Below are 21,965 nucleotides of genomic sequence, written 5' to 3'. Positions count from 1 at the left end.
GTCTTCCTCCTTCCAACACCCACGTCAAAGATCAAGACACTGAGGCCCAGAGAGGCCAATGCACTCCGCCTGAGTTACACCCAGCTAGCCACCCTCGGGCATAGGCCAGACCACCTGAGTATCTTTTCCCAGCCCTTTCCCAGACTGGCCTCTGAAAAGAAAGGGCTGAAATCATGGGGCTTGGGGCTAACATTTCATGAAATCTTTAATGAAATTGGGGGAGGGACACAAACAGAAGGGAGGGGCGATGGGGACAGGCTTGGGGGCAAGGGGCACAGGGCAGGGCGGGGCAGGGGGCTCTCCTCTTCCCTGCAGCAACCCTTCCCCAGTCATCCCACTGATGGGGGGAGGGAAGTGGGGAGGTGGAGCCATAAATACGTCCAGAATTCCAAAGAGGCGAAGGAGGGAAGGGGTGGCTGAGGGTCTCAGAGAGGGGGCAAGGGCAGGCCTGGGCCACCCTTGTCAGGGGGCCCAGGCTCCTTGGGCGGCCTCGGGGGCCCGGGGGGGTCGCCTGGCTTGCGGCCGTGCTTGCGAAAGTAGCGGTAGCGCTGGACGTAGGCCCGCACCAAGTTGCTCACCTTCACCGGGTTGATCTCCCCGCTTTTGCTGTGGCAGATCTAGGCAGTGAGGGGCAGCTGTGGTCACTACCAGACCACTGGGGTCCCTGCCACCTGGACTGCTGAGCACAGCTGGCAACTAGGATGGGAGCTGCTCCCCTCAGTTCCAGGCTAACACCCCTACCTGTAGCCCTGCCACCAGCAGGCCAGGCCCTGGCGGGCTTGAGCAAATCCCATCCCGCTCCTCACCTTCCGGACAGACGCACCCCTCCCAGCTCCCCATCTGGGTAACATCTGTCTGTGCGTGTCCGCCTCTCCTCCTCCTCCTCTCCCCACCTCGGTGTACCTGTTCGCCTCCGGGCCCCACCTTGTGGACAGCCTTCCGCAGGATGTCCTTATACTCCTCCTTGGTGATGTCCTTCTTCTGATAGTACGGCTTGATGGCCAGCTTCACCTCCTCCACTGCCCGCTCCTGCGTGTGCAGTTTCTTCAAATACTGGCAGAGGCGGGGACAGAGCAGGAAGAAGGGACAGCAGAGGCCAAATGAGTTCCTGTGGAAGCCCCAGCCTCCCCTCCCCTGCCTGCTGGCTCAGCCTCAGCCCTGCACTCCCCTCGCTGCCGTCACCCCCGACCGCAGGCCAGGCTGGGCCTCCGCCAGGCCGGACCCCGGGCCCTCCCAGTGGCCCTGGACCAGGACCCACACGTCCACTGCCCGCACAAAATGGACATGAAATGAGAGGTGGGCCACGGGCTGTCGGACCAGGATGGAAAACATGCAGACATGACCGGAAGGAAAACCGCCCTCAGGCCCCCAGAGCAGGAGCCAAGTGCAGCTGAGGAAAAACCTGTCCGAATCTGCCCGGCACCCACTCCTGCCCTCCAACAGATGCCTGACTTTCCTTTCTTAAACCATCCTCCCTCTCACACGGAAGGATGGGGAGGGAAGGAGGGACACGAGTGACCACGAAGTACACAGTCGTCCGGACGCGTGTCGGCACGTGGGTGTGTTTACGTCGTCGTGCTTTTGTACCTCCCTCACCCTCTCCGTGCGCACATAATGGGGGAAAAATCTACCCAGCGCCCATCTCCCACTCATCCATGTGAGGGAAAGCCGAGCTCCTTACATTTTAATGACTTTGATATGATCTAAGTTCCCGCCTGTGGGCATCAGTCTCCTGTCCTCCTTGGGCCCCTGTGTCTCAGCATCCATTCCCATTCTCTGCAAAGCTGCCACCAGCCACCCACCGCCCCCAAGCCCAGCTCACCTTGTCTGTGTCTCCCCGTCCCTCGGAGCTGCTGCTGCCCTCTCGCTTGTCAGACGCTGCAGCCAGCCCGGTGGGAGTGGGAGGAGTCGAGCCGCAGCCCCCCAGGGGGAGGCTGCCAGGGAGCAGGTAGCTAGAGGGACCAGGGGGCAGCCCCAGAGAGGTGGGCACAGGAGCTGGGGTCACCCCCAGACTAGAGGGTGGCTTTCGGTGGCTGAGGATCTGTGGGAAGAGGTTGGAGAGAACATGAACAAAGGGAGGGGGAGGGGAAGAGGGACCACACACCCCCATCATTCCCACCCTGGTTTCCCAATAGTCCCAGGGGCCAGAGGCTCCTCTTCTGGCCAATCCCTTCCTTGTCCGAAGGCCCGCTGGGAAGCGCAGTTCCTCTCCTGACCAGAGTCAGGGCACAAGAGAAGGGACTGTGGGGACTCTTCCCCAGGGGAGCCCACCTGGTTGGTGGCCTGGATCAGTTCCTGGGCCTTTGCTCGGCTCGCCAGATTGGCTTCTTCCATCTTGAAGAGAAGTGCAGTCACTGCAAGGGGCAGACAGTCGAGGACAAGGACATCAGGAGTTGACACAAGAGGGGCCGGGGAGCGACACCTGGCCACCTGCTGCCCCTCCCACCCGGACCCCTAGAGAGGCCATGGGTCTCGGACTCAGAGCTGGGAAAGGGGGGCCTCGGCCCCTGAGAGAGCCACTCCGCACCCCCCCCACCCTGTTCTTACTTAGGACTTAAGGTACGCGTGTGGCCGGGGGCAATATGGCCAGGTTACTTGGGGACAAGGTGGTGGCAGAGGCGAGATTCCGTCTCAAGCCCCCGTGGCATATCGCCATCCCCCGAGGGACACTGCTGCCCCCCACCCCCGTCTTCTCTCTGGTCCCTCCACACCTATCCCAGGCCACTTGCAGGCGGCCCCCAGTCTGCGCCAGGCTGGCCGCCCCGCACTCACCCGCCTGCTCTCTTCCAGCATACCCAGACATCAGTGAGCCTTCCGGACAGACCCTGATCAAGCCCTCACCCACCCCAGCCCCTCACTGTCTGGGACACTGTGCACCAACCCCTTCCAGGGCATCCCCACTGCCTCCCAAGTCTGACCCCCTAGGACCTCCACCTCTCAGTCCTGTCTGCACCCCCCAGCCCCAGGGCACACTCACGGGCCAGGACGCCGCTGGTGGTGCAGTCCACACCAGCAGGCAGGTTCCAGGGCATGGGCGGGGGCAGCGTGGGCAGCTGGGAGACACGGGTGGCTGGCCCGTCCTCCGCCCCCGAGTCACCGGCTGTGGACCCCGCGCTAGGGGCAGTGCTTGGGGCAGCTGCAGCCGTGCTGGTGGCTGTGGTGGTGGCAGGCTGCTGTTCCTCCTCCTCCTCCTCTTCCTCCTCCTCTTCCTCCTCCTCCTCCTCCTCTTCGGCCCCACCTCGGACTCCAGCCTCCTCGGCGGCCTCTTCGGGAAGGAAGGAGACCTCGGGCGTCTTGCAGCTGCTATCCACGGTCTGCGAGTCCGGTGTGAGCGCAGGGGGCGGAGGGGCTGCCTTAGGGGGCGGGGTGCTGGGGGCCTTGGCTGCCCGTTCTTCCCCGGACCAGGAGGTCTCCTCCACCCCCTTGGCCCCCGCTGCCTGGCTGCAGCTGTCCGCCTTGGACTTCTTTAGCATCACAGGGCCACCACTGCCCCCGCTGCTGCCCCCGCTGCGGATCTTTTTCCTGGTCTTGGATGGCTTGGTCTTTCCCTTGGTCCCCTTGGCTTTCTTGGCCCCAGCCTTGGCCTTGACCTTGGTCTTTTTGGGCTTGGTGCTGCCCGGAGCTGCTTTGGACACCTCAGTGGGGGCCCGCTCATCGGGCTTGAGGAAGGGGGAGCGGCTCTCCCGGTCTCGGCTGAACTTGACCCCGATGGAGCCCAGGCCGGCTGACGCGGCCTCCTTGGCAGGCGTGGTACTGCTGACGCCTTCGCGTATCAGCACTGCCACCTTGGACTGCAGCTTCACCTTCCGGGAGGAAGAGGAGCACGAGGAGGAGGATGAACCCGAGCCACTGCTGACCGGTGGCTTTGGTGGGGGCCCCGAGGAGGCCGCTGACTCCTTGGGAGGCCGAACCTTCTTGGATGACCTGTCCCTGTCCCTATCTCTGTCCCTGTCCCGGTCCCGATCCCCCCCATCCAGTGCCTTCCGCCGTGATCCCTTCTCCCGGGAGGAAGAGGAGGAGGAGGCAGCCCCAGAGCGGCGCCGGTCCTTCTCGCTGCTCTTGCCACCCCGCTCCTCAGCGCTCAGTCCCTCCGAGTCGTATAGGACCTCTCGCTTGGGCGACGAGGCCGGGGCCGGTGAGGGGCCACGGGGGTCAGGCTTGTCAGGCCGGCCCACGGTGATGGTCCGCTTGATGGCGAAGAGATCGTGGTCCGTGAGGTCCTGGATGGAGGGTGGCACAGCCCCCCGGCGGCGGCTGTCACGCTCTCCGCCCAAGGAGCTGGAGCCGGAGGGCGGCTGGGTGGGCACCGGGGCCTTTTCGCTGTCCCCAGAGCGCTTCTCGCCCCGGGACCGCGAGCGCTTCTTCTTCTTCTTGCTGCCGCCGCCGTCTCGGTGCTTGCCGCGGTGCCGCTCGCGCCTGGACGAGGAGGAGGAGGAGGTGGCAGGGGGCGGGGAGGCCGAGCGCCGCCGCCGCCGCCGCTTTTCCCGGGACCGAGACCTGCGGCTGCCCCCGCGGCGGCGGTCGGTGCTGCGTGAGCGGCGGCGGGCGGAGCGGGAGCGGGAGCGGCGGCGGGCGGACGACGAGGCGTGCGAGCCCGGCTTGCGGTCCCGGGAGCGGTGCTTCTTGGAGTCCCAGGGGGAGGCCGGGGCCGGTGGGGCGGGCGCCGCGCCGGACGAGGACGAGGCGGCCTCCTTGGCCTCGCCGCCGCTCCGCTTTCGCTCCCGCCGCGACTTCTTGCGGGTGGGGGGCCCGGCGGGGGCGGCAGCGGCCGCAGGGGTGGCGGCGGGGGAGGGCGAGCGCTGTCGGTAGCGCTCCCGCCGCTGCGTCAGGATCTTGCGGCGCAGGTCCAGGCCGCCCCAGCGCGTGTCGGCGGCCGGCGGGGCGGGAGCCGGCTCCCCTAGGTCCACCTGCAGGGCGCCCTCGCCGTCCGACTCGGCGTGAAGAGACAAGAAGTCGTCCCCCTCCGGGGCCCGGGGAGCGGGGGGCGGGGGCGGGGGCTGGGCCGCGGGGGGTGCCGTGGCCGCAGGAGGGGGGCGCGCTGCCCGGCTGCCGCTGGGGCGAAACAGGGACACCGCCACCCGGGGCTCCTCCTCAGGCTGGACGATCTCGCCCTCCTCAATCTCTGAGTCGCCCGGTGGCAGCAGGGTTGGCGGGATGACGGCTCCACCAGCTGTCACCACCTCCACGGAGACCTTGCCTTCCCGACAGGCCTCTGCCTCGGTCCCTACCACGAAGACGCGCCGGCGGCTGGCTCCATCCACCCGGGTGGAGTCTACCTGGGGCGGCGTTCCGGGGGCTGGCGTTGGCTGTGGGGGCTGGGGGTCCGGGCGGGGGCTCTCATCACCTGGGAAGTCCTGGCTCAAGCTGTTGTCATCATAGATGCCCGCCAGGGTCTCCGAGATGCGGCTGATGCTCTGAGACAAGCCTTCCTCCTCCTCTTCTTCCTCCTCTTCCTCTTCCTCCTCCTCTTCCTCCTCCTCCTCCTCCTCTTCCTCAGGCGAGGGGGTCCCCGCGGATGAGCTGGGGTTGGAGCCAGTGGGCTCAAAGGGGTCATACTTCTGCTCCGGAGCAGGCGGTGGGGAATAGGCCTCATCGGTGGGGTGGAAGGGGTCATAGATGTCGAATCGGGGGGCAGGTGGCGCCGGTGGTGCTGGGGGAGGGGGAGGTGGGGGAGGGGAGGGGGAGGAAGATGAAGGGGAAGGGGAGGGTGAGGAGGACGCAGAGGAGGGGGCAGGGGGAGGGGCTGGGCCCCCATCTCCGGTGCCCAAGGTGAGGAGGTGGCGGGCACAGGAGGGTCGAGAAGAGTGGGGCTGTGGAGAAACTGCAAAGAAACAGTGGAGACGGAGAACCACGGTCAGGTGCACACCCTCCTCCTGGTTTCCGGCATAGCGCCCACGGGCAGGACGGCACCCCAGCCACTGCCCTCCTCCGGCGGCCCTCAGGGCTCCAGCAGACGCAGCTCTCAGCGCTTTACTCGGCCTGACTCACAGCACATTCCCACAACTCCACACCATGGACACTACGTCCTTACTGGAGGACACTGAGGCTCAGGGAGCTGCAGTATCTTCCCGAAGGGCCCACAGCGGGGAGAAGCTGGGTGTGGACTCGGTCAGTGCGGCCACCAAGCCTGCACTCCCATATCCTAAGACGTCCCCTGGCCGGCAGCCCAAGAAGCCCGTGACCAGTGTTACCACAGAAGACAAGGGCCAGAGCGGGGCAGCCGGGATTTGAACCTAAAACCACCTTCGAGGCCGAGCTCTGGCCTGACACTCTGGCTGCCTCTGGGAGAAATTTATCCTGCTTCATGGAGGGAATCGCCTGCGGCTGCAAAGGATGATAACTTCCTCTCGAGAGCCAGGAAAGGGCAGAGCTGGGGAGCCCTGGCCTCTGGAGTCCTCGCCCCATGCACGTCACTCTGTGACGAGCCCCATCCAAGGGGCTGACAAGCGATAGGAACAACCAGGGTCCGCCCCTCCTACCAACCGGCATCGTGCTTTCCTGCGACACCCTCGCTGCCTCCCGAGGCCATGCTTTCTGAAGACAGGGTCTCAGGGCCATAAATCCCACGTGGAGACAACGGACCAGGGCCGCACCTCCGGACACACACACTGGGGTGCCCTCAACCTCCCCTCTCGAGCACATACTACAGGACGCTGCAACGGCCAGGATGCCAGCATGGTCCGGTGGACAGTGCCACGATAGCCAGGGCTCACGAGGGCAGTCCCAGAGCTACCTCTCAACCCGATCCCAGGCTCTAAGCCCTCACTCATGACACGAACAAGGACAAGGACTTCAACTGCTGCGTGCCTCGGTTTCCTCATCTCTACAGTGGGGTCCACTCATTCATTCAGGACATTTTTACTGATCACCTATCTTGTGCCAAGGGCGGTCTGGGGTACTAGGAATAGAAGAATGAGCACAAGAGACAAAGTCCCTGCCTTCAAGGAGCTCACGTCGAGCAGGGCGAGAAATCTCAAGGAGCCACAGAGGGCTCCTTGAGAGCCAGCTACTGAGGGCTGAGGAAGAAGACAAAGCAAGAGGGGACGCCCGGGCGGTGCAGTTCTTGATTTCGGCTCAGGTCATGATCTCAGCATCATGAGATCAAGCCCCTTGTCAGGCTCCGCGCTTGGCAGGGAGCCTGCTTGAGATTCTCTCTCTCCCTCTGCCCTCCCCACCCCTCTAAAATACATAAATAAATCTAAGAAAGAAAGAGAAAAAGGAAAAAAGGAAAGAAACGAAAGCAGAGAAGGATGGTGATGATAGCATTCACACCTCACGAGGACGAGGGGACCGACGAGCAGCTATGGGGACCGAACCCACAAGGACCTGGTGAGCATGAGCTCTTGCTACCCTGCTTACGAATTATTACTACCCCCAGAGGTACAGAGGAATCCACAGGCCCGAGCGGTCTGGAACTGCAAGACAGCCGCTTCTTTATATAATTTTTATATGACGTAGGATTAAGGGCGAGTTTTTTTCCCCCTAAATTCTTAATAGTTTCCAAATGGAGGAAGAAAACCACCCGTAACAAGAAAATAAATCATAACCCCAGCATCCCCACCCCCCAGCAAAACAGCTTTCAGGTTCCAGATACATCTACGACACTGAACGCCTGGGGCCAAATCCCAAGGTCATCTGCTTTTGTCAATAAAGTTTTATTAGAACACTGCCATGCCCCTTTATTTATCCTCTATGGCTTCTAATTTGAAAAGAAATGAACATATTCTTGTGGGCCCCCAAGAGTGTGGTGGGCCCTAGGTATCACGTTCCCTGAGCCTAATAGCCAAGTCAACCCACAGCTGTAAAAAAAGATCAAAGGAAACAAACTGGGCCAGGGTGGGGGCCCAGGGTCAGCTGCCGAACAGCACCCCTAGCTGCCCCCGTGCTGCACCTGAGCTGACTGAGCCTTCCTCTCTTCTCCACCCCTCCCAACTGCAGACATCCATGCAGAAGAGAAGTCGAAACCTGGGCTTCCCACCCAGGTGGGAGCCTGGGGGCCAGCAGCAGCAGCAACAGCCCTGAAGAACTAGTTAGAAATGCAAACTCCCAGGCCCCACCCCAAACCCACTGAATCAGAAACTAAGAGTTAAGGGCCTCCCGCTCCCAGGGAGATGAATTCTCACTGCAGCTCCACTGCCTCGTGGAGCCTGGGACGCTGAGCACTCACAAGAGCTAACAACTCCTACGTGCTAGCGATCACATCAGCGATTGCTTTCCGTGTGTCTTTCGGCACACACAGCCTTTATTTTGGTCTAACAGGCAAAGGCTTAAAGGTTTTGTCCAAGTGACACGATCACTACTATTACTACCAATGACAGCAGACTCCCGCACAACTCTGAGGCCTCCTCCTCAGCTCCGCCCTGGCCCCACATACCCGTTTTGCCTGTCCTCCAGGCCCTGAGACGGGGCAGCAGGCTAGGCACGGGCAGAGGGATCGGATCCCTGTCCCCGATTCGGACCTCGGCCACCAGCTCCAGCATGTCCTCGCTTCTGCAGGGCAGAAGGGGATGAGTGAGCCCAAGAGAAGCTTCCAGCTCCCACGCCAAAGGCCTCTCCCACTCCAGCTGCCCAACTACTCACTCGCCAGGCCGCAGGTCCAGGTGGCTGGGAACCCAGGTATCTGGGGGATCCAGAACACTCACCAGCCCCGCGAGGAAGCTGTCTGCAGCCATGTCCAACACCTGGAATAGGCCAGGAGGGGCTCCGTCCTGTACCTGCTCATGTGAGGACCCACAAACCCCCTTTCCCCAGTCCCTAAATTCTCAGGAACCCAAACATCTGAAACTCCAAGAAAATGCTGGGATCCAACCAATTCCCTCACCCTGACTTGCCTCCGGGACCCAAGGCTCACCCCCACAGATGACGTCCCCAGCCCCTCCAACTGATCGACTCCAGCCCTAGGAGTCTGGGTCCCCAAACCCAATGCCAGGATCCAGACCCCGGTGACCTAGCCCCCCCAACCCTCCCCAAGTCTGGGCCCCCAGCCCCCTGTTCTTACTCACAGTAGCCGTGTCAGTCCCCCCTGACTCCTGGGAACGGGGCTCTGACCGTGGGCTCCGGCAGCGCCTCCATCGAAGGCCATGACACCGGGAGCCATCTGGAGAGAGATTTGCATGGGGGATTGGAAACGGGACTAGACACAGAGACTCTGTGGGGCAGAGGAAAGGGGAGCCTGCCCTAGCTCTTGCCAAGGGAACCAAGGACCTGCCAGCTCTCCCTGCCTCCTTCCACCATGCCCCAGCTCGGGTCCCAGAAGGACATCCCCAACACCATTCTGAGGCGCCAGCACTCTCACCCCTCTGTCCTCCTAGCTGCCCTCAGGATGATGTCCAGACAAGGCACTGTGCCTTTAGAGCCTTGCTAGGGCCCAGTCCCTAAGGAGCTCCCCTGCCTTGCCTCTTGCTCACATCACACCCCCGTGCCCACGAGCCCCAGAAAACGACGACGCAGTCCTGCAAGGTAGCCCAGTGCTGTGCGCCCGCTGGCTGCCTCTGCCTACCAGGCTTCCCTCTTTACTGGACCACTCTAATACATCCTTAGAGACCCAGTTCCCCTGTATCCCCCCTCTAGGAAGCCTTCCCAGACCCCATCTCCTCCCCCACTGGGCCTCCACCTGCCCTCCCACAGTGCCTCGGGCTACTTCCGCCCCATGATGGTGTCTCCCCTCCATCAGACTGGCAGCCCCTCCGAGGCAGCCATGGAGTCTGACCCATCTTTTGGCTCCCTGTGCCAGCATGAGAGTGGTACCCAGGAGGCCTGAGAAGAGTGGTTATGAATGAAATTAGGGTAAAGAACACAGAGATGGGACAGGAGGCTAAGAGGAACCAGAGCCCATCATACCTTTATCATTTGGCAGATCCCCCTGCAGGGAACTTCCCACAGCCTGCTGAATGGCCCGCTAGAGAAAAGGTGGAGGGTGAAGGGGATGGAAAGAAAGGGCAGTCAGGGGACTCGTGCAAATGATCACAAGCTCTGCTCCTGGGAGACAGCCATTCCGGACACCCCTATAGCCAAATCCGAACCCGTCAGAGGAGCCAAGAGTCCAGGCCCCCAGCCCCTCCTCCCCACCAGGGCCCAGGTGTTGGGCCCCGAAATCTGAACTTGCAGCCCATCCCTGCCTGCCTTGGCCCTGGGTGTCTAGCAGCCTTACCAGGATAAAGGCAGAAGGAGAAAGTGTGGGGTCTCTGTCCGGTGGACCATCGCCCCGATCCTCGCCCGACTCCTCTGTCTTCCCTCGGGACTCATCTTCTTCCTCCATGGTCACCTGGTGGTTGAGAGGGTAAGAGTTTGGAGTGGAGACCAGGGTGCAGGGGGGTCTTCCAGGAGGAGCAGGAAATGGATGCAAAGACCTCAAGGGCCTCCAACGTTGCTTTGCTCAGCAACCTCTCTGGCATCCCTCCCCTCTACCGCTGCACTCCAGTCCTTGGGTGAGCCCCACACCCAGTGCAGCCATTGGAAGGACCCGAGTGGGCTCTCTTCCCTTGCCTGGATCCCAGCTGCCCCCCTTCATGGAAGGGAGGCCTTTCCAGCCTCCCGTTTCAACATGGCTCTCCCAAGTGCCCACAGCTTCCCCGACGGCCAAGCTTTAAGACCTCACTGCCCACTCTCCTAAGACCCAACCCAACGCCAAGATTTTTTTTTGGTTGAGTTGTGATTTCAAATACCGTGTCCCATAGTCTCCTAAACCCTCCTTTCCCAAACTGAGACATGCACCAGTGGGCTGGGTGTACCTCAAATACCACACCACTTCCTACAGCATCAACTCTCCTCAATGGCGCAGAACCAAAAAGTTGTATTTATATGCAAAAGATGGAACTGCAATAGAGCAATGTACAAAACCAGTACTGAACTGAAAACACTGCTTTCAGAAAGGCAGGCTGTCCACCTGACCCCACAGGGGGCATCCACCTAAGGCCTATGTGCCCACTGGATGAAAGCTTTCGTGACGTCACAGAAATTCTTAGACTATACTAAAGCAGAGAGATGATCCCTCGCACTGGTGGGTGTCTGGATTAGGACTTCAGAAAGCATGACTATTTCAGCTGCTGGCTTCCCTGTAACCATCAAATCTGCTACTTTGAAAACAATATCCAGTCTGAGTTCCCAGAAAGCTTTGAAACCCGTAAACTGCCCCCCACCCCAACTCATTGTGCTTATCTGGAAATGGGCACAACAGGAGTATCTACTGTCCAAGAAGGGCTGTGAGAATTCAAAGTGGACTGACTTCTGCCACAGAGTCAGCACAGCCCAAGCGTTCAATACAAAGTAACAATAATTAGCATTATTAGCCTCCAGAGGCCCAGGTTTATCTCTGCCACTCTCCCAGCCGCATACCTGCAAAGCAAACACCCAGGTCCAAGTCTCTCTTCCACCACAGATTTCCAAGCTAAGCCAAAGCTCCCAGCAATGAGCCTGGAGCTCCTTCCCTAACTCCCACTAACATGTCCTGCCTATAAACCCCTGTGGACAGTTCCCAGCCCTGGAGCTGCTCTCCAGCACCTCTGGGGGAAGCACCTGCTACGCCGAACAGTGACTGTCACATAACAGAAGCCTAATTGAGACCTGCTGAGTACAGACACGCAGATCTCCAAGCCCTCTGCGGCGTATGAAGATGATCCCTTGCCCATGTGGACGTGCCCTGGGCTTTGCAGACACACCCAGGGCTCTTTAGATCTTTTCAACATGAAAACACATTCTGCAGACATTGCTAAGTCCCTCTAGGTCAGTGTTTCCCAAACTACAGTATGATAGGAGTATAGTGGTTCACGAATAGATTGTTATAAAAAAATAAATTGAACGCAGGAGAAAAATCTTCACAGTACATCGCAGGGCGTTAAGTGGAAATATGAATTAATGGGACTTTGCTATTCAACACATAGGAGAATATGCAATGGGTCTCAACAAAAAATGTACTTCTTACTGTAGATCAAGGTCAAAAGAGTTTGAAAAGCATTAGACTAAATGAATCTAGGTGATCCTACAGACTTCCCTACACTAATGTGGACTAATTCTAATCTCTATAGCTCCAGGGCAATGCAGAATTTAAAAACATTTTTTCATTTGAATTACATTATAAAGTACAAGTACATTTGAGCTGGGCAAATTTTCCAATACTCTCCTTTGTCTTGTTCTCCACGCGATTATACAGCCTCAAAAGGCATTCGAATTTGCTCCAGGCATAAAGACTGCACTCTTGCAGTCACACTGAAAGCCAACTAGATGGTTCCAGGTCCTTCTAACTGCCCCCAGCCTCCTGTCACCCAGATTAGACACTCTTCAGAGGTTAGAGACCCATGCAGGCCTCACAGCACACCTCAGTATTTGCCTCCCTCCCTTGGTGGGTATACCCCACCCGTCTGGGTGGCCCTAAAAGACTTCCTGGCCCTCCAACAGTTCTCTGAGGCCCGGTAAATGGCCCCAGACCCATGTAGGTGAGCCGCATCCTCAAGTCAGCTCACGCAGACACTCCCAGCCCTAACAGACATACCCCGGGCGCTATAGATAGCTCTGCAGATACTCCTCAGCTCTTGCAGACCTCCTTCACCCTGGGACATATCTCAAGATCTCAAGATGGCCCCAGAACCCTATAAACAGACCCTAACCTCTGGTCAGCCCATAAAGACGATCAGCAGTGCCTAGAGAAATGACCCACGCCAGCTAGGTGATGGAGAGCAGGCTCCAGTCCCGGTCCAGCCCGGTGGACGTCCCCAGTCCTCACGGGGACGCCCCGTAGATGCCCCCCGGAACCCACAGACGCGTCCCGGGGCCTTGAGAAGGCCCCCCGCTCGGCACCAGGTTCGGCCGCCGCTGCCGGGCCCGAGGCCGCCCCGCTAAGTCCTCCAGGCCCCGCGGCGTGTGGGGAGGACCCCAGGACAACTAGCGACCCGACTCCGCCCCGCCCACCCCGATAGGCCCGAGCCCCGCGGCCCAGACTGCCGCCGCCATCTTACCCCGCCGCTCGGGCTGCGGCTCCGGCCCCGGCGCGGGGCGGGGCGGGCTGGGGGGGCTCGCGAGCAGAGGGAGGAGAGGGGCGGAGCTAAAACGCCGCCGAGCTTGCCGGGACTTCAAGTACCGAGCACGGTGCCGTGAAGGCTGGTGGGAAGACTCCGGACTCAGTTTCCCAGAAGTCAATGGGGCACACAGGCAAGGGCGCGCGCGACGAACGCCGGGAGGCGTAGTCCGCGCGTCGCCTCCGTCGCGCGCGGACAGCAAGGAAGTGAGAGGTGAAGGGGGCGGGGTTGCGGTAGCCCGCGACAAGGCCCCACGGTGCCCTGCGCGCGCGCGGAAAGAGCTGCGGAACAGGAAGTGACGTGAGGCCCTGAGCAGGGTTGCTGCAAGGGAATTGTAGTTCCGAAAAGTGGACGGTAGAAAAAAAGCGGTGCTGGCTGGGAGTTGCACCGCCCACCTTCTGGGGATCCCAGAATATCCGGGTCTCCTAAGTCTCCTCTAAATATAGAGCCGAGGAGCGCGACCCTACAACCTCCTCCTCATTCAAGATGGAAAAGTCCAAATTCCGATTTCCTCTCACTCAGCAGGAGTCCGGACTCCCATTTTACTCCTTCCTGGGACTGGGGAGTTCGACCTCTCCTTCCTCACAACCAGAAGTCGGGCCCTCATGCCCATCCTTCCTCCATCCTTCCATTCCTGGTCTCAAATTCGTACTTCACACAGACACAGGTATTCGAGTTCCCAATCCGGATTCCCTCAGATCCAGATATCTGAATACCCGGCCCCCCCAACCCCTGGACCCAAGACTCCACGCCCCCAGCTCTCTCCTTTGCGGAACCTAGTAGTAAAGACTCCCTGATCCCCTACTCCCCGGGACCCAGGAGTCCAGAACTCCAGTCTCATTCTCCCCGAGAGACCCCGGAGTCTGGGCCCTCATCTTCCTCCTTCAGGACTCACAAAGCCTGGCCCTAGGCCCTTCAATGACCCAGCCACCCCAGTTTGGGCGATCTGGCTCAGGGATTAGGAATGCAGTGATCTCACGGCCCCTCCCTGTCCCGTTACCCCGCTGTCCCCCTCCAGGGCCCCATCTCCCCTCCCAGTCTGTCTTCCGCTTGGCTGGGACTCCGGGAACCGGAAGCCTGGGTCCCTTAGCGGGCGGAGACTCCGGCGTTCAGCCTAGACGCCCGGGTCGGAAGTTTGGCTAGGATCCCAGGACGGAGGTGGAGCTTCCCTTCAAGACCGGCTCCTTCCTTCGAGCGCGCCTATATACGGCCGCGCGCGAGTCGACGAACCCCGCCTACTAAAAACGAGGCCTAGGGGATGTTGCCCGAAAAGCGAGGCCTCCGGGATCCTCATTTGCATAGCACCTCCCCGAACGATTTTCTCGACCCGTCCGCCGAAAATGTGAGGGCTCGTATTAGCATAGCCCCGCCCACAGGCGGCCCGCCCGCAGAGAGCGCGTGGCGCTGCTCGGGGTGAGTTTAGCCCTAACGTTAGCATATCCCCGCCCCATTCGGAATTCCCCTTCACAAGGAAAGCCTTTCCCCCTCCCTTATTAGCATAGCTCCTCCTTTTCCCGGGCCTCACCTCCTAAGTGTCCCGAGACTCCAGTCCTTCTCTCCCGAGCTCATGATTATGCAGTAGCCTTATTAGCGGGGCCCGCCCCTAGGCCCCGCCCGGCTCCCCCCAAGGCGGTAGCGGCGGCGGCAGCAGCGGTGGCGACATGAGCAGCGGGGCGGCGTCCGGGACAGGGCGGGGGCGGCCCCGGGGCGGGGGGCCGGGGCCCGGGGACCCCCCACCCAGCGAGACACACAAGCTGGTGGTCGTGGGCGGCGGCGGCGTGGGCAAGAGCGCGCTGACCATCCAGTTCATCCAGGTAGTGGGCCCTCACCCGGGGGGGTGCCCCCGGGACCTAGAACTGAGCCCTTTGGGAGATTCCTGAGACCCCGATTTCCCCTTGATCCATCACTCAGACCCTCCTATGAGACCTTCTAATCTTAAAAAATCCCCTCAGATGGTGACCCTGAGCCCCCCAGCTCCAGGGCCTCCACCCTCTACACAAGGGACTTATACTCGCATCCTGAGACTCCCCCCCCAACCCTCCTCCCAGTACCCAAGACCCCGCTTCCCTGCGGACTTGACCTTGAGCACCTCCTGGGAGCATCCTAAATCCAAAAGTCACCCTATATAGACCCTAAGCACTCCCATAGGCCCCCACCCCTAGGTGTCACTTCCCCCTACCCTGAGCCCCATCTCCCCCAGATCCCAGGTCCCAGCTTCCCGTCTGAGCCACCCAAAGCCTAATTGGGAGATTACCCTCCTCTAGATACTAAGCTCCCCCAGAATCTAGAAATTGTGCCCAGACTTTGCCTGGGGCCCATCCAGTACCATCTGGTCCTGAGAAGAGGCACTCTCAGACCCAAGAGATTTCAGAAAGATCCTGCCTCTGGGCCATTCCAGAGAATTCTTATGACTACACGTCCTGTTCCGGGGATCCCCCACCCCACCAGACCCAGACCTCCACCCCCCCACCCAGGGAAAACCACCCACTCCTCCATGTTGAGTTTTCTTCCACTCTAACTCCTTGAGCATCTCTCAGAAACCTTGGCTAGCCCCCAGATCACCTCCTTGAAGAAACCCCCAGATTCTTGACACCCCCAGAAAGACCCACTTCTTGGGAGTTTCTCTGACCCTGTAAACGCATTTTGGGATGTCTCAGATTCTCTAGACATGTACCTATATTCTGTGACAAATCTCCCAAATGTATTTGCACCTTGGGACTCTCCCCAGCTCTCACCCCAGACTTCTCCAGATGTGTTCTGAAGACACACTCGTAATCCCCCCATGGCGTGGTCCCTGCACCCACCCTGCAGGCCAAGCCCTCACCAAGCACCCCTCCCCTAAAAGACAGGAGGCAGCTCTCAGACCCCGAGCTACCAGATCACCCCTTCTCTCCTGAAAATCCACCACTGCCCAGGAAATTTCCAGCCCATTCCCAAGGGAAACCCTCCCACCTTAGAGAAACCTTAGAAAGGTGTTTCCTTTCTGAGATGCTACCGCAGAGGGTCCTGGGCCTCAGGCTCCTCAAGAGACCCCAGCCAGGCCCTGCATGGGAGCCCCTGCCTATATAGAAGAAGGCCCCAGCCCCTTGCACCCAGGGGCGGACCCAAAGCTGGCCAAAGGCCTGGCTGGAGGCTGGCCTGACCCAGGCAGGAAGGGAGGGGCCCAGCCTCCAGGGCCGGGCAGCTTCTCCGCAGCTGGATTGGAACTTGTACTTTCCCCTGGGAGGAGACACTAGAAGCTGCCTGAGAAGGAGGGGGAGAGGGAGGAGGAGGAAGAAGGAGAAAAAAAAGAGGGAAGAGGAGGAGGAGGAGGAGGGAGAGATAGAAACAGGCAGACATTCTGGGCAATAATATCTCCCAATAACTGAGCACCTACTAGATCCAAGCCATACGTGAAATGCTTAGCAGGAATTTCCCCCCGAATCTCACAAATGCTGGATTAAGTATAGTCTTATTTTTATCCTTATTTTCCAAATGAGGAAATTAAGGTTCAGAGAGGGGAAGTGATTTGATCAATACTGCACAGCTAGGACGTAATCACCATGTGGGAGATGTACTTTATACCAGAGAGAGAAGACCGGGAGAGACTCGGAAAAAGGAGACTAGGTAGGGTGGGAGGAAGGAACAGAGACCCACAGAGAGGGGAGCAGGGATCCAACAAGAAGTGGTGGGGGAGGCAGAACCCAGCGATAGGGTTAAGTCATCTCTCCTGGGGCACTGCAGGGACCGCAGTAATGATGTCTTCTCCCTGTCCCCCCAGTCCTACTTTGTGTCTGACTATGACCCAACCATCGAAGACTCCTATACGAAGATCTGCGCTGTGGATGGTGTTCCAGCCCGGCTGGACAGTGAGGACGGCGGGGAGTGGATGGGGGGGATGTTGGTGGGGCTGAGGTCTCCTGGGAGCCTCATCCCCACGGTGGCCCCTCTCCCTCTGTCTGCAGTCCTGGACACAGCAGGCCAGGAGGAGTTTGGTGCCATGCGGGAGCAATACATGCGCGCTGGACACGGCTTCCTGCTGGTGTTTGCCATTAACGATCGGCAGAGGTGAGGGGAGTGGAGGGTGCGAGGAGCAAGGCGGGCTGGGGCCCAGCAGCTGGCCAGAACTCACGCTTCTGGCTTCATCTGCAGTTTCAACGAGGTGGGCAAGCTTTTCACGCAGATCCTCCGTGTCAAGGACCGAGATGATTTCCCCATCGTGTTGGTTGGGAACAAGGCAGATCTGGAGACACAGCGCCAGGTCTGGGACACTCCCCACTGCCTCCAACCCGTCCCCATCTCAACCTGGGAGGCTCCTTTGGGCGTCCTCCTCTGGCTCCCCTGGTCCCGCTCCCTCTGTTGTCACACTCATCACTACATGGGTTGCCCCCAAATTGGATCTTCTGCGTTCCCAGTGTTGCACGTGACTTCCCAGAAAACTGTTGGATGGGACCAACTCTGCTCCATCCCCACCTCAGTGAGCCTCCCTCCAGGCCCCCCACTGCCCCTGCCCCTTCCCTGCTCATAGCCCTCCCTTGGCACCCCCCCCTCCCCCAGAAAGAACTCCAACTCTTGGACTTGGCACTTGATTCCCACCATGTCTTGTCCCTTTCTCTGCTCTCACCACTTCCTACACAGAGAGACTGTGATTTCCACACCGAACTCAACTTTCCGATTAAGCCTTTGGGGGTTTCCAGGCTTCCGAGCTTTGCTCGGCCTCTGCAGGGGACACCCTGACTTCTCCGCAGGAGGAACTCTGTCAGCTGATGTTCAGAAGGGCAAATGTCTACAGAGCCTTCCCGGACTCCTTACTTAATGGAGCTGAGCCCTCTCAGCACGTTCCCCATGATCTCCTTGAAACTTTTCCTCTTCCCTTGACCCCCACACTATGGCACCCCCGTTAGAGCGTGTAGTGTGTCTTTCTGCCTCCCTCCCACAGTTGGGCCCCACCCTGAGCGCAGACACCTGACTCCTCCTGCTGTCCCCCTCCCAGGTCCCCCGATCTGAAGCCTCTGCCTTTGGTGCCTCCCACCACGTGGCCTACTTCGAGGCCTCGGCCAAGCTGCGCCTCAATGTGGACGAAGCCTTCGAGCAGCTGGTGCGGGCTGTCCGGTGAGCAGAGCACCTTTCCTGTTGTACCTGTCCCCAGTCCCGGCGACCCGGACTTACCAGCTTCTTCCCACAGGAAGTACCAGGAACAAGAGCTCCCGCCCAGCCCACCCAGCGCCCCCAGGAAGAAAGATGGAGGCTGTCCCTGCGTCCTTCTGTAGCCCCAGGGGTGTGAGAGGAGCGACCAGCACTCGGGACCAGCTGCCTTCACCGAGCCTGTTTCCCCATCTGGGTTTCCCAGGATACACTACACCCTCACCCGGAATTCCTGGCCTCCTCCGGGACATCGCCACTGTGTGCCTTCTGCCAATGCCTCCCTTCCCCACCCAAGCCCCTTGTTGGGGTGAGGGGCTCCCGGGCATCCGGGTCACTGCTGTATATAACTCCCCTCTCCACCCCCAGGGAAATAAACTTCACTGCCAATGTCAGAAAGTGCTTTTTGGGAAGGGAAAAGGGGTGGTGGGTGAATTCATGGCGCACAAAGGTAAAAGTCTCACTCCACCTACCACCACCAGATCTAGAACCCTTTGCTTGGCTGGGGGGATGGGGGCAGAGAACGAGCCAAGGCAAGCCAGGGGGCTGGACCTCTGCATCGCCTTCAATGAAGGCCATTCTGCCCTTTCGTGTTTGGGTGGGCATTTTGCTGGGATGGGGATAAACATCTCAAAAAAATTTTGTTTCTTTCCTGAAAAGTTCTAGAACCGCACTGTTCAGTAAGCTAGCCAGAAACTACATGTGGCTATATAAATTTACCGGGTAGTGGTGTTCCAGAAGGCTCCAGGATCTTGGAAACTGGCCTCTGCTACAACCCCTGCCTGACCCATCCCACCTCCAATATATATTGAGAAAGACCTTTTGGCTACAGGAGGGAGCAGGGACAGGTGGGCAGAATGGTGTCCAAGCAGCTGGCTGGCAAGTTCTCATTTCCAGAAAGTCCCCAGTTGGGCTGACATCTGAGTCCAAACCCTTAATCCAACTTGTGGCCGGTGTAGACACACTTTCCATCTGAGCCTCTCTCCTGGAAAGGGCTGAAGTGTGGGTCATCTTCAGGCCTCCCCCAAAGTTGCTAACCAGCTTGTCTGGGAACTCTTGGATTCCTCCAAATTCCACCCAGGACCCCTAACTCTTCAGTCTATTTGCTAACCTGGAAGGCTGGTACCACAGGGAGACCACCCCTCGCCCACCTCCCAAGCGTGACAGGTGTCCCTAAACTCCAACCTCACCCTCAGTCCCCATGCCTTGGAACTTTGATCGCCACTTGTAACTGTCACCAATCCACGATCTACTCCTCCTACCCCAACGTCTGCCATGCTTGGAATCGATCCCTTGACCCTTGGTTCCAAACAGCAACCCTCACACCCCCCCAGAACCCACTTCCTGGTTCAAGGGTAGAGGATGGCCCCAGCAGCCCCTCTGACTTCTCAGCTGTCGAACGGGGGAGATCACAGAACTACTTCCGGGAGGCCTTTAGGAACCCATCTGGACCCAGAAGACGAACAGCATTTGGAATATACTAAGTGCTCTGTATCAGCGACGGAGGCCCCACTGTTCTCCTCCTGCCCCAGAACCATGAATGTCCCTCTGTACTCCAGATCAGAACAATGATTAGCTCAATATCTCCTTCCGGGTTTCATTATCACAGAATCCTTGGCCTGTGTTCAACCTTCCGCCCTGGGAATAAGTGTGGCTCCCACGTATTGTGTTGCACGTTCACTCCCTCTAGCCCCAGGACCTCTGCTTGCCAGCGGCCCAACCCCTGCAGGACGGATGGGGGTGGGGGGACGGGTTCTATCACTTTCCAGATGAGCTCTGACCTCTCCCCCTAACCCCAGCCAGAGAGGTGAGGCACTCTGGGGAATCAGGGGAGTCCTATGCCAAGGCTTCCCTCCCTGGCTACCCCCCTCCCCATCGCCACCACCTTGGCAGAGGGCCTTAAGTCTTTTTTTGCACCGTCCGTCGGTGCCAAGTTCTTGCCTGGGACACCCTGCTTCTTTAAGGACGACAATGAGCTTTGCAGAGGTGACGGAAGCTACTGCTCACCCCCAGAAAAAGGCACACATACAAACCCACACGACAACTGGCAGGCCATTTCTGGATGGCTCGCGAGCACCAGCTATCCTGAGCTCCTCAGGGAGCAGTGAAGAGGCTGGTGTGGCCCTAGTTGCCATCTCCCTAGGTGTGCGCGTGCCTCTCCCGTTCCTGCCCTCCCCAGTGCGCCGGCAGGCCCTGCCCAGGATTCAAAGCCTCTCAGGGTTCTGACGTCTCTCTTTAAACATCTTTGCCACCCTCTCCTCCTTCTGACATCTCTTGGACCTCCAACAAACCTCTTGGGGCCTCTTGTTACAGTTTAATGGGCACCAAGTGCTTCAAACATTTGGGTTTCCTTCACCTTGACAAAAGCCCATTTTACAAACAGCGAAGCTGGGGATACGGGCTGGTATCCAACTCACCTGGTTAGTGCTGGAGCTGCGATTCGAGTCTGGGCAGCTGGATCCCAAAATCCAACCACAAAGTTATCCCGCCACCAAGGGGATGATAGTGCCCTGCCGCCTGTCTTCTGAACAACCCACCCACTTTTGATAGAGAGCTCTGATCCAAGGCAACACTGATCGTGGAAATTTCTGGCTCCAATCAGAGGTACTAGCCCAGAGCCTTGTGCTACAGGCCATGGTTCAAGGACACCAAGGTCCATCCTCACCTCTCCCAACTCCATAAATTCTAAAAAGCCCACGGTCCATCACTGACTCTCCCATTAAGACCCTTAAATGTTACTGTAAAACCAGGGCTCTGGAGTCATTCACCTTGGTGATAGTCTAGACAATATCCAAGGTCATAGAACACTCGGGGCTCCTTCTCAATTTCACCAAGAAGGGAATCTATCTAGAATGCAGATGGTCTACCCTTAAATCTTACACCAGGCTGATGACCAGCCATCATTGGTGCTGAAGCCAGAGTTCTAGAATACCAAGAGTCCCTTCTTGACAACGGTCCCGGCTCTCAAATGCCAACGGCTTACTCACTGCTCCATGCTGGATTCCAGCTGACTTCCAAATTGTTAACTCTTATTCTAGAATGCTGCTCCTCAAACTTGAGTATTAGAATCCTCCCGGGATATTACTGAAAAGTGGGTTCTGACTCAGCCCATCTGAGACTCAGCCCATCTGAGAATCAGCCTCAGAGTCTACATTTCTACAAGCTCTTGCAGGGGGTGGGGACGGATGGACAGAACTCCCAAGGGCAGCAAATCACACTTCGAGCAGCAGGTCTCCAGAACAGGAATCCATCCACATCTCAACTGCCAGGCAGCTGGCCAACTCCTGACACCTGCCACAGCCTACACCGGTCTGAAAACACATCCAAAAGTACCTACGCTTTTCCCTTCTCGAAGCAGAGCTGAAACTCCCTTTAAGTAGGTACTGGGTTCAAGGACCCCTTGTCCATGAGCAGTATGCAGGAGCCAATACTGTGTTAGGACAGAAAACTCTGCTGGCTTCTTTCCTGCTCTCTCTCTGGGATCCCCTGCTCTGGGGGAAGCCAGTTGCCATGTTGTGGGGACACTCAAGGTACCCGTGATGAGGCCCCCACAGCACAGAAATGCAGCCTCCAGCCCGCAGCCGATCCACACACCTTAAAAGGGAGCCACCTTGAGGCACCTGGGTGGCTCAGTCGGTTGAGCGGTTGAGCCTCTGCCTTCAGCTAGGGTCACGATCCTGGAGCCCTGGAATCAAGTCCCGCATCGGGTTCCCCGCTCTGGAGTCTGCTTCTCCCTCTGCCCCCACTCCCCTCTCGTGCTCGCTCTCTCTCAAATGAATATTTAAAAAACTCAAAGTGAGCCACCTTGAAAGCGGATCCTATGACCTCAATCAC

At 59.0% G+C, this 21,965-nt stretch overlaps 2 protein-coding genes across 4 annotated transcripts; one reads left to right on the top strand and one right to left on the bottom strand.

The window, feature by feature from the left end:
* Window positions 1-182: 182 nt before the first annotated feature.
* Window positions 183-13,133, bottom strand: SCAF1 (SR-related CTD associated factor 1). 3 transcript variants are annotated; one of them, XM_047709715.1, is made up of 11 exons: window positions 12,951-13,133; window positions 10,151-10,264; window positions 9,841-9,898; window positions 9,003-9,097; window positions 8,581-8,681; window positions 8,375-8,490; window positions 2,978-5,821; window positions 2,272-2,354; window positions 1,823-2,041; window positions 925-1,053; window positions 183-617 (listed from the first exon to the last, which is right to left on the bottom strand). In XM_047709715.1, the coding sequence occupies exons 2-11, from the start codon at window positions 10,256-10,258 to the stop codon at window positions 426-428; spliced, it is 3,945 nt and encodes a 1,314-aa protein (XP_047565671.1). In that variant the 5' UTR covers window positions 10,259-10,264; window positions 12,951-13,133; the 3' UTR covers window positions 183-425. The 3 variants fall into 3 exon arrangements, with proteins under 3 accessions (XP_047565671.1, XP_047565672.1, XP_047565673.1); XM_047709716.1 differs by lacking the exon at window positions 12,951-13,133 and adding an exon at window positions 12,603-12,627; XM_047709717.1 differs by lacking the exon at window positions 12,951-13,133 and adding an exon at window positions 12,488-12,606.
* Window positions 13,134-14,613: 1,480 nt separating this feature from the next.
* On the top strand, window positions 14,614-18,398 carry RRAS (RAS related). Its single transcript, XM_047709730.1, has 6 exons — window positions 14,614-14,824; window positions 16,771-16,858; window positions 16,955-17,057; window positions 17,142-17,250; window positions 17,983-18,101; window positions 18,175-18,398. The coding sequence occupies exons 1-6, from the start codon at window positions 14,672-14,674 to the stop codon at window positions 18,257-18,259; spliced, it is 657 nt and encodes a 218-aa protein (XP_047565686.1). The 5' UTR covers window positions 14,614-14,671; the 3' UTR covers window positions 18,260-18,398.
* Window positions 18,399-21,965: the final 3,567 nt, after the last annotated feature.

Source organism: Lutra lutra, chromosome 17 (assembly GCF_902655055.1).
Source record: "Lutra lutra chromosome 17, mLutLut1.2, whole genome shotgun sequence".
NCBI classification, from domain to species: Eukaryota; Metazoa; Chordata; class Mammalia; order Carnivora; family Mustelidae; genus Lutra; species Lutra lutra.
Note: the sequence above shows the minus strand (reverse complement) of the source record. Positions and strands in the feature narration are given on the sequence as shown.